At 37.3% G+C, this 16186-nt stretch overlaps 1 protein-coding gene across 1 annotated transcript; it reads left to right on the forward strand.

The window, feature by feature from the left end:
* Positions 1–2580: 2580 nt before the first annotated feature.
* On the forward strand, positions 2581–10238 carry LOC130222816 (gastrula zinc finger protein XlCGF8.2DB-like). The gene is made up of 3 exons (XM_056455378.1): positions 2581–2621; positions 2917–3066; positions 7935–10238. The coding sequence occupies exons 2-3, from the start codon at positions 2982–2984 to the stop codon at positions 8813–8815; spliced, it is 966 nt and encodes a 321-aa protein (XP_056311353.1). The 5' UTR covers positions 2581–2621; positions 2917–2981; the 3' UTR covers positions 8816–10238.
* The last annotated feature ends 5948 nt before the right edge of the window (positions 10239–16186 follow it).

Raw genomic sequence — 16186 nt, forward strand, 5'->3', positions numbered from 1 at the left:
AATTTCATTGTTGCAAACAAGTTACAGGAGTAAGTGCAGTTGTTGTTTTATGTGATGTCCACCTCTGTAATTACACCATAGTGTAAAAGAAGTCTGAGAAATGCTGTAGTTGGTGTAGGTGGAGCAGGTTAATCACATTAAAAGTTCTGCATTGTGTAGATATGAAAGTGAACACTTGTCATTGAATTACCCTGTATAAACTGCCTATGCAATAATTTTACTTGTGATGTGATTATTTTCTAATTATAAATCTATAGATGCATGACAGATTTAATAGTGGACTCCAGAAAGGTAAGAACAAAGCTTGAAATTGCACTATGTGAGTGCATGAGACCAATAGAAGATCAAAACATGAGCTATATGGAGCAATCGCTCGCTTTTAGCAACATCTAATCATATTGTTTTATCCCACCTTATCCCACATTGAATCAACTGCATTGATTCCGTTGTCTATTAGGCCAGTTTTAATTTGATTTCAGAATGTCACTATGCAGAGTGAGTGCATTTTCCCTCATTCTCCTGGTTAAGAGATAAAGCTATATAATAGAATTCGTTATATTTCAGATAATATAAATCAATTATTATCAACAAAAGACCAATTTCATAATGCTTTTAGCGTAAAAGACTTTAATTTGAAGCAAGAAATATGCTGGAGGACTGGATCAGATATATGGCACTTTACTCACACCTGATTACCTCTGCAGATTATACACAACATTTCACAGCACCTGGAATGAACACAAATGAGTTTGATGTTACAATGTGTCTCATCCATTTGTGATTAATGTACAAACAATTATCTACAAAGGCCAAAAGTAAAAAAAATGGCCAGTATGTGATCGCTTTACTGTGTTAAAAGGAAAAGGTTTTGTCACAGGGTATCTTATATTTGCTTTTGCGAATGTTTATGCATATTTGTATGCACAAACACAAGTAATAATTAGAGGGTAAAACATCTTTGTTACCTACCAGGTGAATAAGAGGCTTTCGAGAGAGCTGAGCTGCTCACACATGTTCTGTTCAACTAAAAACCGAAGGAAAGAAAATTAAATTGGCACAGAAACAAGTTACATTTTGATTGTTAAAATCTATAGACACTTTTAACAGGTCAATTATTTCTTTCTAAAAGTGTCTATAGATTTTAACAATCAAAATGTAACTTGTTTCTGTGCCAATTTAGTTTTCTTTCCTTCGGTTTTTAGTTGAACAGGTCGATTATTTCTTTCTAAGAGTGTGTTGACAGTCTTACAGAAACCAGTAATGAGCTCCATGTGCTTTAAACTCACATAAAGAACAAGTTTAATGATAAATAAATAACTAAAACATTGCTAATAGTTAGCTCATGTCAATGTATTGACTGAACTTAACAAATAAAACCTCACTGTGAAGTTTAGAAATGGTTTCTTTCAACGAATGATAATATATCACTGTATCATAGGATAAGACTTACATAACTATTATATAAGTGAAATTATGAATGTGAAATTTCAAATCAAAGTACCTCAACATAATTGTATCAACATTAACTACAAAATGCAGCAGCTAAAGTAAAAAATAAGCTTCCATTAATAGTCATATAAAAAACAGCAACAAAACAAATGAAGATGATGGCTAAAGTCAACTTATTTTCCCAATACATCATTATTTCTCTGTAAAACTGGTTTGTAAAGCTGCTGAACTTCCCATCCCCCACAGTAATGTGTCTTGAGTCTTCACTGCTCTCCACTGCTCATTTGCGTATTTATACCAGCATTAATGGGTGCCAATTGAGTCCTATCCAATCACATTGCAGATCCAGTAGCTTAGCAGGGTTGTGTTTATATATTCTGGGTTTCTAACTGAATCTTCATTGGCTTATTTAGCTATAAGATAACAACTGAGGAGGAGAAACTACGATCGTAAATTCCTACATTGGGATTATTACCAACAACAACATACAAAGAAAAACCCATTTCTCATCCCACTTCATTGAAGACTGAAAAGGTAAGTTGGACATTCTGAATTTACCCTCAAATAATATCTGAATGCTAACATTATAATGTATAAAATCTAAACATGTGTGGATGCATTGTTCAACGTTGTGTTAAGTTCTTCAGTCATTTTTAAAAGCCTCTTTACAACTATTTAGTTTTTTGTTTGTTGGTTTGTTTATTTGATTATAAATATTGTTTTTATCCTGACAAATGGACTGTAGCCCAAATAAGTTTCAACCTATTACATATATAGGTTGGAACCTGGCAGGCAATTTTGGAGAATTTGAATTTTCCCCATTCAAACATACAAAGAGGCGGTAACATCAGTGAATGCAAATGAATGAGTTAAAGCTATGGATAAAGAAATGCAATCGTTTAAAGAAAATGCAACCTCTTACCAACCTACCAGAAGGCAAAGATCTAGTGGGGGTAAATGTTTTTTTTTTCAATTAACAGAAATTATGATGGTCTTACAAAACAGAAAGCAGATAAAGTATAAAGTGGAAAACGAGGGAGAAATGTATTAATAAGTCATGACTAAGAGTAAGTGGGGGGAAAAAGCGAAACAAAAAAAAGACTTTTATTTTGGCGTGGCTTGTGACGTCATAAGGCTGCGCCGCTAGCACACTGTGATTCAACTGGAGAAAGGTTTGTTTTAAAGCGTTTACACAGATATAAACCGTCTGATTAACATTTCAGGTTGTACATTTAATGCTAAATGTACCTGCTGTTGACAATAATATTTTAACCCTTTATACAACGAAGTACTATTTTACTCACAGTAAGGTCTTTTGTGGCTATTGTTTCTTGCTCAGACTTAACAGATTTATTTTTGTTAATTACTCTAATATAAAGAAACTATTGAAGAGAAGTTATTTTGTTTTTGCTCATTGTTTTATTTATTTAAACAGGATATTTTTATTGTTTTGTTCATTTTAAACAGGATAAAGTGTCCAAACACAGAGAAAAACTCCTGCTGAAGCGACTGAACTCCACACTGTTATAAAGATGGCGTTTATTAAAGAGGAGAGTGAAGATGTGAAGATTGAAGAAACATTCAGAGTCAAACAGGAAGATCGGCAGGAACAAACAGGTTAGTTTTCATTCTTAAAGACCAACTCAGTCATTTAATCCTCATTCAGATATATTTTAATAATAAGAATACTGAATAAAATCCATCTTGCAGCCCTGAGTGTGCTGCCGAGTTCTCCTAAACGCACATAAGCACTCATTGAAAGACAGGAATGAGTTTCTTTCGTCACTTGTTCCTCAGGTTGTTCATTTAATGCTAATGAATGCACTGTTCTCATGTCTTTTGTCTTTCTTTTTATGTATTATTAGTCTGCCATTTTCTCTACCTTCTTAACATTATTGCTTTTCTTGTTCTCCTACTGTTTGTAAAGAGTTCTTGAGCACTGGTGCTATATAAAATAAAGATATTGTGTTGTAGGTCTTAAATCTTTTTTAAGCAAGTCTTCATTTTCCTTTTTTCATGTTTTGCTACCCAATCTGGCCCAAACCCATACAATCACCAACAAATAAAACCTTCAACTTTTCATTTAAAAAGGTCATTTTAACTCTATTTATCATAATGGTTTAATTATTTTCCGTACAATAACATTTGTTTAAACGTGCTCCATGTATTTACTGCTGAGGACATCGACCTGGACAGATTGTTGTGCATAGATTTAGTTTATTATAGTTTTTAAAACTTTTGAAACATTTGTTCATTTATTTTAAGGAAAGTTTATTTGGGAAAACTGTATGGATACAAGTAAAGCTTGCTTTTTACACAACATTTAAAATCTTTTGCTAAGAAATATCTAAAATATTAAATTTTTTAATTACTTATTTATTGTTGTATTATTGGCGATGTGGTGGCGCAGTAGGTAGTGCTGTCGCCTCACAGAATTTATTAGTTATAAAGGGAAAAATATGAATACAATCGAGAGACAAATTCAGATATGTACAATTAAAATGTATGACTGGTCAGTTTTAAATGGTTTTCAATTTTCTAAATCCAAAACTGTATGCATGCATGTTTGTCTTTTAAGATCTATGCATTTAGATTCAGAGCTTTTTTAGATAGAGAAACTATACAAGTTGTGAAAGAGGTAAAGTTCCTAGGAATGAGTTTTGACAAGAAGTTGTCTTTTATTCCTCATATTAAAGTATTATGAAAAAGATGTTTTAATGCAATGAATGTTCTAAAGGTTTTAGCAAAGATCAAATGGGATGCAGATTGGGGGATACTCTTAAGATTTTATAGGACGCTTATTCGATAAAAAATTGACTACGAGAGCATAGTTTATGGATCTGCAAGGATATCATGCATAAAGATGCTTGATACAGTACATCATACAGGACTGAGACTTGCTCTTGTAGCATACAGGACTTCTCCAATTCAAAGTTTACGGCAGCAGGAGAAATGTCACTTTACAACAGAAGATTGAAACAGGCTCTCGAATATCCAGTAAAGCTGAAAGCTAATAAAGACAATCCAGCATATTCTACAGTTTTCCACCCTCAATATCAGCACCTATATGAAGCCAGACCCAGATACATCAGACCTTTTGGAATTCGAATGAAAACTCACTTGAAGAAGTTGGATATTTATCTGGATATAATAACAACGATGCATGTATGCCCTATACCACCTTGGCATATTAAAAAGCCAGCTATTATAATGCACCTGTCTCAGTTTAAAAAAAGGGAAATCCACCCAAATGTTTATCAGGAAGAATTTATAAATATTCGATGCAATCCACCAACTTATGTACCAGTGTATACAGATGGTTCAAAATCAGATGGACGAGTATCTGCTGCAGCAGTGATTGGTTCAGAGTGTTTCAGAAAGAGTATTTCTGGACAAAGCTTGATATTCACAGCTGATCTTGTGCACTGTTTTTAGCTCTGGAACAAATAGAAAAAGAACAGCAACAGCAGTTGTTAATTTGCACAGATTCTATGTTCTTCTTACAAGCACTTGAATCTCTGAAAACTGATCATCCTATGATTTTTTGCATTATAGAAAAAGTGAACCTTTTAAAGACTAAAGACTTTGATATTATTTTTTCCTGGATACCTGGACATATGGGGTTCATTGGAAATGAATGTGCAGATAAAGCAGCTAAGGAAGTCCTACAGTTGGAGATTACAGAATGTAAAATTCCTGTGTCTGATATTAAACATGTTTTAAATCTGTATATTAATGAGAAATGGCAAATGGAATGGGATGAATGTAGGAAAAACAAATTGTATGAAATAAATCCATTTGTAAATTAAAGAAATAATTACCCTTTTGAAAATAGACATGAGCAGGTTGTACATACAAGATGTTGAATCAGACACTCAAGACTTACACACGCATATTTATTGAAAGAGGAAGAAAAACCTATTTGTGACTTGTGTAAGAATATTTGGATGATAAAATATATTGTAATAGAATGTGTATTTTTAAATGAAGTTGGACGTTTAACGTTTCGGGAAATATTTGAAGTCAAATGTTTGAAAAGGTGCCTTCTGGAGCACTTTTAGAATATTTATCTTAAATCAAACTAAAAGATAGTATCAGACTGTTTTTAGTGTTGCTGCTACTTGTATACTTTTTGTTGTTTTTTATAATGTATGTTAAGAAACTGATTTGATTTTATGACTATATATTGTATATTAATTAGTATATGTTTTTGCCATGAATATAAATAATGCTGCTGATATGGCATTAAAACATAAATAAATAAACAAACAATATGCATAAGTATGAACGTTACTAACTATAAGGGTGGAGTGACAGGAGAGCTCAGCATTTCAGGTCAATGATGAAGTCAAGAGAAGCTGCATAGTTTGAGTGAAAGGTAATTTATACTCAGGATGACATGATGATCCAGCTCATCTGAAATATCATTAAAATGTTTCAGAGGAAGCTGACCATTTCTTCTTTTTTTAACTTTTACCCGTCAAGATGACTACAGATTTGAACAAACACACTTACACAGCTTTTTATGCTTAACATTGTGTCAAATTTACACGTGTCAAAAATGGATTTATATTTATGTTGCAGCGCAAATGTCTAAATTAATTTTTTACATAACTACAGTGCAAATGTCTTGTTACTTGTATTTAGTTTTCCTTGTTGAAAATGAGTTGAGGGTGGTATCTCATTCATTCATTATTACTTATGTATATTAATGCATTGAAAATGAATGTTTTTTATATTGACAACTTTTTATTCCTGCAGTGCAGGCAACAACATAGAAATTATGTGCAGTTTTTGTTTATATAATTTTTTTACATTAATACATTTAGCTTGGTCATCTACTCTTTTTAATCTTTAGCTCAAGCTTTTACTGATGGGCAGAAGGCAAGCCATTGTGTAAATCTGGTTAATGCTCGCTGTAATAGAAAGAGCTGATGACTGTCCAGCTTGTTGTTTCACCCTGCGGATGAGCTGCTCAGTGTGGACCCTCAGCCTTGTGATGAACGGCGTCTCCCTCACAGTTGCTTTTACTCTGGACAGATTACTCTGGATGTTGTATGATGTAGATGTATAAGTCAGAAAGCAATATATTAGGTTTTGCATATAAATACTTGTGCTTAACACATTTGTTTCAGTTTGTTATTTGCCTATTACATTACACTAGAGTGTTTGGTGCGTTTGTGTGTGTGTGTGTATATGCATGTATACAATATATACAGTATAATAGAATTTACTATGTGAAGTTTATTTATAAACTAATTTCGAGAGGATCACGTGCTTATGATTGCTTGCAGCCGGCCCCGAATTATTCAATTTATGATTCACCAATCAGACGATTCCTAAGGCACTATAAATACCCTAAGTTCCATATCACAGCCATCTTTATTTTGAAGAATCCCCCCTTCCACCCACCTCCTCCTCCTTTCCTAGATGAGTGGCACGGTGGCCCAGTGGTTAGCACTGTTGCCTCACAGCAACAACGTCACTGGTTCTAGTTCTTACCAAGCCAGCCAACGTTTCTGTGCGGAGTTTACACGTTCTACCCGTGCTTACGTGGGTTTCCCCTCGGTTCCTCCCACCGTCCAAAAACATGCAACTTAAGTTACTTGACTAATCCAAATCGACACCATAGACATGCTTCTAGTAAGTAGTTATCTCTTAAGAGTAACCACTATCTGTTCATTAGCTACTACAGCAGGGGAGTTCTCGAGACCTGAGCTCAAACTCCCCTCTCGCCTTGCAAACGGGAGGGAGCCCCGGGCTCGAAGATCTTATGAGCTCAGGGCTCTCTCCCGGGACAGCATTTCAAGCAAGTTTTATAATCAATCATCAGCTAAGTGTGAACTTTTGAAAGTATGGGTTAAAACATAATATTATTCAATATAAAATACAATTACAACTTGTTACTACTTTCATCTGGGTTATATTCTAGTACACCATTTTTTAACTACCATTAGAATTTTATAACATCACCAAAAACAGCATCGAAGCAGTGTCAGCCTGATCTGGTGTATTAATCAACTACCGTGGGTTCTAGAACTGAACAATAATGATTTTCCAGATGCTGGACATCCACTGGCACTAGATCCTCATTAATTTAAGAGTAAATCTCCCTTCTTTGCCATGCTCTGATGCGTTTAGGTTTCGCCGCTATTAGATTTTGCTGTAGAACGTGCTATGCGGAAGTAAAGAGCCTAACTGATATTCTACCGGAAACACATCAGCAGAGTTTGTGCATAGAGTCCATTTACTATAACTTCTATGTTAAGTGGCTTTGACACATTTTACATTGTAAAAGGATTGAATCTGCTTAAATGTGTACACGTTAGTGGACCAAACAAAATATTATCTGATTTATTTTACATTTAATGTGCATCAAAATTACAGTGTGTATAGCCAATGTTTCCAGTGTCTTTTCACTTTTCAGCTTTTAATGAGAAATGATAAGACCTAATGAAAACTAATGTTTTATTTATTTATTTCAGACCTAACTGAAGAGAATGAGGGGAGTAAAGAGGAGGAACATCATGTCAAAATTGAGGAAAAAACCCATTTTCAGACTGATGGTATTTTGAAAAGGAAAGGCAAGAATCGTTTCACCTGCACTCAGTGTGGAAAGAGTTTTGTGAGACAAAGCAGTCTTAAAATTCACATGAGGATCCACACTGGAGAAAAACCATTCACATGCACTCAGTGTGGAATGAGTTTCATCCAATCATCACACCTTAATAATCACATGAAAATCCACACTGGAGAGAAACCATTCACATGCACTCAGTGTGCGAAGAGTTTCAGTTTATCGTCATCCCTTAATCTACACATGAGGATCCACACTGGAGAGAAACCTTTCACATGCACTCAGTGTGGGAAGAGTTTCAGCCAATCAGCACACCTTAATGAACACATGATGAGCCACACTGGAAATAAACCATTCACATGCACTCAGTGTGGGAAGAGTTTCAGCTGCTCATCAAACCTTTCTCAGCACATGAGGATCCACACTGGAGAGAAGCCATTCACATGCACTCAGTGTGGGAAGAGTTTCAGCTACTCATCATACCTTAATCTACACATGAGGATCCACACTGGAGAGAAACCATTCACATGCACTCAGTGTGGGAAGAGTTTTAACTGCTCATCAAACCTTTATCAACACATGAGAATCCACACTGGAGAGAAACCATTCACATGCACTCAGTGTGGGAACAGTTTTAACTGCTCATCAAACCTTTATCAACACATGAGGATCCACACTGGAGAGAAACCATTCACTTGCACTCAGTGTGGGAAGAGTTTCAGCCAATCATCATCCCTTAATATACACATGAGGATCCACACTGGAAAGAAACCATTCACTTGCACTTAAGCCACAGTCACACTGGACTTTTCTCTCCATAGACTTCCATTCATACTGTTAGACTTTTCCTAGTCCTCCCATGTTAAATGAGTCAGAGGCTTTAAATAAGTTTTATCAATTGAATTAATTAGATGAATAAAGCATTACAGAGCTCCGGGTGTCAGAGAACAGCAACACAGGGTGTCTGTGTCAGCTGGGCACACACACCCATACCCTTGTCCCCCCTATATTTATCGTTGTCTCTCTTTCAGTAAGAAAGATCCTCCATCCAGATCAGTTCAATCATCAGTTGTTAGGCAGAACAGGAAATCTGCACAGAAAAAGTTACACATACACATAACAGAGCCTGAAAGAGAGTGAGCCTTCGCCCCTCCCGTCTGTTATGGTTCCTGTAAATGAGCACACTCTGAAAGTGAAATTGTAACATTTTGTTGATAATAAGTACAGAGGAGTTAACTTCTCGGTTATCAGTCACACAAAGACACAGCTGTTATGGAGCAAGGTTAGATGAGGTTAAGCACATGAGGTTATATGAGGATAAACACATCAGCATAAGCTCATGTAATTAGTTAAAAACAGAATTAAACTGTTAATGCAAGGATTAGTCTATTAATGTATAGGATGAAGTTAAAATAATCAAAAAATCCTTCAATACGCACGCGAATGCGTCAGACCAGAAACGCAAGTTCGTGTGTCAAGTTTCGCAGTTCGCCTTGCAAAGTTTAAGCTTGGTAAACTCTGACCTGCGAAATCGCATCACTTGACTGTGTGAGACCAATCGAATATCAAAACATGACCTCTCTTGACTGAAATGTAAAATATGGACCAATCGCTCACTTTTTTAATGTCTAATCATCTTGTTTAATCCCGCCCCTTTTCGCAGCGCTGTACAACAGAATTTCGCATGCTCAAACTCTAGTGTGACCGCAGCTTTGGTGTGGGATGAGTTTCAGCAACTTCTCAGACCTTAATAAACACATGAAGACCCACACTGGAGAGAAACCATTCACATGCACTCAGTGTGGGAAGAGTTTCAACCGATCAGCAAACCTTAATGAACACATGAAGGTCCACACTAGTGTGAAAGAGTTTATGTGCTTGAGTGTGAGAAGACTTATTACAGCTCCAAAATTGAAACTGCACCAGACGATTCACACTGGAGAAACCGTACAAGTGTTGTCACACTGTGACAAGAGGTTTAATCAGTTAACACATCTGAAAACACAAAAGAAGATTCACACTGGAGCGATCTGATCAGTGTCTACAGAGTTTCACTCATTCGGCACAGTTTAATAAACACGTGGACAAAAAGTTGCACACACGACATGAATGCAGCAAAACATTTTCTCATGTGCACAGGATGTTTCATGTCTGAATAATGTTTGAAAAGGCTGAGTGACGGCATTCTGTTTTTCAACACACCTACACTGCAGTAGGAGGAGTTGTGTAGCGCTTCTCGCGTTTACCGTGAATACACAATGATGGCGGCTGAGAGAAGAACAGTTTCATAAACATCTGGCAAATAGCACCTCTGCAGCTTAAAATTTCTTTGCAAGTGATTGTACAGGTGCGGATATATCTGTACTTTACTATCCAGTGTATTCATGTAGCTAGTGTTAATTTGGATAATGTTCTCTGTCTGACTTCCTGAATGAGAAACAAACCACTGGGCTCCAGGACGGTTAGTTTGCAGTATACCAGGGCCTCAAGTTTAGAACGACCATTCATTTGTCCTGTGTTGCAGCTTTTATTAGTAAAGTTTATACTTTTGGTTCAAGATTCTTTCTAGTTTACTACATTTACCTTTTTGAGTAGAATACAAACTTGATGAATATTTTATGATATGGCAGAGCAACAGGTATTAAGTTTTACAATATTAATACACTATGATGATCTCAAGACTCCAGATTGGAGTATGTGGTAAATCCTGATTGGATGCCTGCATTACTCATCAATAGCTATATAAAAGTTGTGCTAGCTACCCCAGGACGCTGTGGCTACTTAGGAAACCTCATGTCAAGACCTGCCATCTCATTGACTCTTTAACCTTATGGTTTTGTTTTGCATTACTTGTATCATGTAGTTTAAGTGTTGTTGTGATTATATCCTTTATAATCACAACAAGTTCTTTTAAGTTCTTTATCTTCATTATTATCCCTAGACATTTGCTGGTTGCTTTGATTGATTGTTCTATGAGTGACATTTTATAATAAATAATTTGCATTCAGGCTATTTTGTTGGCTCATCTCTCTTTTATGTTGCGACTCAAACGAGCGGGTCATAACACTTTGTAAAATGTGTCCGGTTGTATCCGAGATCTTGTCCTTTCAGTGATGACCAAAGGTGAGAGTAGGAACCTATATTGAGTGGTAAATTGGGAACATTGCCTTTCATCTCAGCTCCTTCATAACAACAGACAATCACATCAACTGCATTACTGCTGCCACTGCACTGATCCATCTTTTAATCTCACATTCCATTCCTCATGAAAAAAAAAACGCAGATACTTGAACTCCATTTGGGGTAAGGACTCTCTTTTAAACTGCAGATGGTCAACTTTTTCTAGTCAAGCACCATGGTTTCTGACTTAGAGGTGCTGGGTCTTTCCCTGCCATGTCACAATCAGCAGCAAACCGTCCCACTGCATGCTGAAGGTCCATGTCCTATGAAGCCAAAAGGACACTGTTATGAGACAGTTCTGAGAACTGAGACAGTTCTAGCCTACACCTAAAATTCTTGCAGTAAAAATTATTACATTTTTTAAATCAGCCTCAAAAATAACACATTTACAAAATAAAAAAGAATAAATGGATGGATTGACATTGTAGTGGTAGAAGGGGAAGTAGGATAGCTTGTTTAACCATAAACCAAGATGGAGCTCTCTCAGGAGGGATGGACCAGTGCGCGAGATGTCTCAGACTGAAGGTGTAATAATGAAATAAATGCTCAGGAAGCTCCAACCCTTTTTTATCATCTGGCTGTTGCAATGTACTCCTATGCAACCAAGGGTGCTTATTGTTCCAGAGAAATTAATTGACTAAATTATCAAACTGTTTTAAATATTGTAAATAAATATTTACAGAAATATACTCAAGTAGAGAAGTAACTTTATGAAGGCAATTCATTTTGAGTACCTTAGCGCAGTGGTTATCAATTCTGGTACTTGTGCAAAATGAGTTGACAATCATCCCAAATACATTTTAGCTCTTATTTCTAGATATTAGAATCACACCTGAGAAACCACAAAAGCAGAAGTTTGGCTTTTCTTTAACTGCTTAAGATCAATTTGCACCAGATCAGCAAGAGACAACATTTTTTTTGAGTGTCCTTCGCTGACTGGCCTGACGCAACAAGCGTTTCTGATTGGTTGGTGACTTAGCTTCAGTGACATCCTTGGGATTCACTCGCTTGTGAGTGGAAGTTGTCGTGGGTTACCGGGGTGATAGACAGTCAGTTTGCAGAAGTTTTGGCGGTTTCTAAACTTTAAGAGGTTGCATGAAAAGTTCTTTGCGACCCGACTGCATTGTCCAAGAGCAAGGCGAAAGGGGGCAGAGAGCATGATCGAGCTAATGCAAAAAACTGTTTTACCGTAGCAGTAGGTTTTTAAGTGATCTGGTTTGGCCCATCTCAATGGCACTGTCTTCCAATGAGCAGTTGCCATGGAGGGCGGGCCCACGCCCCATACCGTTATGCTCAGGGTATGTCATTAACTGACTGCTTGATAATTTCATGTGGTAAAATCCACAAAAAAATCTTTTTAAAAATCTTACATCAAATGTTACAAGACAAATACTGTTTCTGATACTAGTTTTTCATTTACAAATATGCTAATATCACTACCCTTTGTTTAGTACCAGACAACATACATTTCAAACCATTGATTAACTTGGTTGCAATAAACGCATGTAATATTCAAAGAAAGCCACGGCCACTGGGACAAATTTTGCGATCTCCTTAAATCTCTGGAATTTTTTTAAAGTAGCACACAATTCTTAAATTCACTAATTAATTGTCTTTTGAATTTATGAATTTGATTTTGTAAATGATTAGTGCTGTGCATGGATTAATGTTATTTAGTTTTTTGTTTTATTATTTTTGAGACTGAGAATCTTACATTTGAGAATCTTACATTTACATTTAGTTGGGAATGGGAAGACAGGTTCTTCAGGTAGTTTGATGTGAGTTAAAAATTTGGAAATTTAGTTAAAAACATCCCTTGTTGTGTTTTGGCAATAAATAGAAGGAGAGAGACTGGTCTGTATTTTTTATCCAATGAGGTGTTGTGTGATGTTTTTTTGAACAGTGAGTTTACCCAGGCCTGTGTAACCCCGCTGGCCCTACACCACCCAACCTGCTCCGAGCTGAGATCGAACTGGCGACCTTCCGCATGGCAGTTGCTCTAACAAATAGGCTAAAGACCATGGCCCCTAGCGTCTGTTGCCAGAGCACCTTAAGAAGTCAGAGGAGTGAGGTTTACCTGCACAGCACTCCACCTCCAGAGTCCACTCTATCTCCATGGCCAACTCCACCTCCAGAGTCTGCTTTATCTCCATGGCCAACTCCACCTCCATGGCCAACTCCCCCTCCATTCCCACTCCACCACCAGAGTCCACTTCTTCTCTACAGGCCACTCCATTTCTATGGCCAACTTCATCTCCACACCCCTCTTCATCTCTGCAGCCATCTACAGCTCCACAGGCCACTCCATCCTCATGTCCAGCACCCTCTATGCAGCCTGCACCATCTCTTCCTCAGGCTATTATTGATTGGGAAATTTTTCTTCCTAGTCAGTTCAAGAGAACTCTCCAGCCAGCAGAATGAGTGTGGATTGTCAAGTGCCTCTATTAGCCCACAGGGCAGCTGAGGCAAAAGTTCCAGGGAAACTGGTTTTATCCACCGATGCAGCCCAAGCCATTTCCTCCTGAGCCTGGATGGTACTTCTGTCAGAGGATGTTCTTGTGGGCACCGATGAGGATGTGGGGCTTTCCTCTTAAATATCCACAGTGCAGCCGGAAGATGCACCATTCAGGGATCTACCCAAAGGTCAGGGAGGTGATTGACATGGATAGCCGCTACTACCTGGTGGGGGTGACTATCCACGATGCAGTGCATGCAAGTTACCAGTGCGTCCATGGAGCCAGGACATTCTTTCATTACCACTCAACTAGCCCTGGACAGATATGTGTGACCTTCCTCAGGCCAAGGACAAGCGGCAATAGTTCCTCCTACTCTCAGGCAGCTGTGGAAGAAGTCCACAGTGAAAAGTGGGCCCGACGGTCCATCCAGTCCCTCTCTGACTGTGAGCATCATTTGAAAAAGTTTGCCCTGGTCCAGTCTGTATCTGTACCTACCTTTTCTGCACCTGCACCATTCCGGCCACTGCCACTCGCCCAGTGGTTTGAGACTGTTCACTCCAATGACATTGTCAGCCATCTGGATGAGGTGAAAGGGATGATTACCTCCACCTATGGCCGTATCCTGAAAACAGATGCTACAAAATAGGTACAATACATGAAGGTTTGACTATAAGGTTTATCTTCACCAATTCATGTAAATAATTACAATTGATTTAATTTCATTGTAATCCTAAAAGTATGTGCATTTGTGACAAAAAAGAAGGAAATGTATATCAGGCCTGCCAAAATGTCTATGTTTTTTTATGTTTGTTTTTGAGGTTACCAAAAAGCTGGCTGGTGCCATTGGGGACACGGCTGCATGGATGACCAACATTGGGAATGAGCTTGGTCAGGTTTTGAACAGTGTTCTTACAACAGCTGAGGTGCAGGACTGGAGGAGCTGTGCCAGGGCATCGTCAGACGCTACCAGAATGCTGGGGAGCCAGAGCCTGAGGTCATCTATGTTGACCGGGATTGCTGTAGTCAGTAAGGTGAAATTTTATTAAATGTGCAGTGCATTTGACAAAAATTTAAAATCTTTAAAATCTTAAAAATGCCTCCTTTCCCTAATGATGATGAAAATCAATTATTAATTAATTAATAAATACTGGCCCCACCATTATTGTATTTAACTATAAATATTATAATTATAATTGTATTTAAAACGTTTGACTTTTTACATTTAAAAATAAATAAATATCTGAATAACAACAATGACAAAATGCAGTTTCTTTTATTATCTGAATTTTATTATAAACTATAATGAACTAATTTCTGATTAAATTAAGTTTTTGTGTAATCATCTTGATAAATGTGTCTTTTTTGTTTGTAATTATTTTTAAATTGTAAATGAAAATGAATTGTGAATTGAAATCAAATCAAATCCATGATTTTTTATTTTATATTTTCCCTCCAACATTTATTTTTTCCAAAGGTGCACCTGTGGTGCTAAATGTTTTCCGGCCATGGAAGTCTATTGTTGGGCTAGATATCTTCCATTTTATGAGAAGATTTAACTGTGGCTTTACTACAAAGCACCACCCTCTCTATGGTATTTTTTTGTTCAAAACTTTCCTCTTGTATATTTGAGTGGGATCAGGAGAATGGGAAAGAACTTAAGGCAGCCAAAAGAGGGGAGTGGAAGAGTAGCCATGGAGGACAGACTCCTACTGAGGCACAGCTTATGGCCAGCATCAGCCCAGGTGAACTCGCAAAGCATTGCCATGATTTCAGGGCTGCTGGAATCAGTGTGGGAGCTTACTGACACCACGGGGCTTTATCTGGTTAACCCTGAGAGCATGGACCATGTCTGGGAGACACACCAAAAACACCTGGATTTCATCCAGGACCCTCCCCATGTAGAGTTATCCACAAAGACAGGGACACTCCAGAAGGGTGGTAAAGTCCTAAATGTTGTTAGATGTGGCAGGGGGTCATCCTCACTGGAAAGTTTTCACTGCCATCATTGTGCCTTCATTCCTGGTAAATTTTGAGTGTTCGATTGCAAAATGTTCTGTATATTTTTAAGCTTATAAGCAAATAAGTAAACTGCTGCTATTGTTTAAGCATTATAGTCGCACCCTGGCCACTAACTGGATTTGGCTTCTTTTCATTAAATTTATTGATTTAAGTTGTTATCATGGAATTTACAACCATAGTTGTCTCTGTATTTTGTTACTGTTCTATTACTGTCATAAAATTTTAGTTTTCTCAGTTTAAAATAACTGTTACCTGATTTTTTAATTCCTAGGATGGAGATGCAATGCCATGTACACACAATGTACATGTTAGAGGGGGCCTTGAGATGGAACATGAGCCGGAGAAAAGAAGCTGTGTCTGTGGCGAGGACCTCAAACATCAGGACATTTGATGTGTGCTTAATGTCTTGTTTAAATAGCATAAGCCAACGAGTCCTTGGTAGGGCTTTGATGCCAGAATTCACCCCTCCAGGAAAACCCACTGGTAAGAGTATGTCTCAGGACAA

Source organism: Danio aesculapii, chromosome 4 (assembly GCF_903798145.1).
Source record: "Danio aesculapii chromosome 4, fDanAes4.1, whole genome shotgun sequence".
Taxonomy (NCBI): Eukaryota; Metazoa; Chordata; class Actinopteri; order Cypriniformes; family Danionidae; genus Danio; species Danio aesculapii.

What these genes read in the sequence shown, in the direction of transcription:
- LOC130222816 (XM_056455378.1), top strand. Translation starts at nt 2,982, where the DNA reads ATGGCGTTTATTAAAGAGGAGAGTGAAGATGTGAAGATTGAAGAAACA. An exon ending in AGATCGGCAGGAACAAACAG is followed by an intron (nt 3,067 to 7,934) that starts GTTAGTTTTCAT and finishes TATTTATTTCAG; the next exon opens with ACCTAACTGAAGAGAATGAG.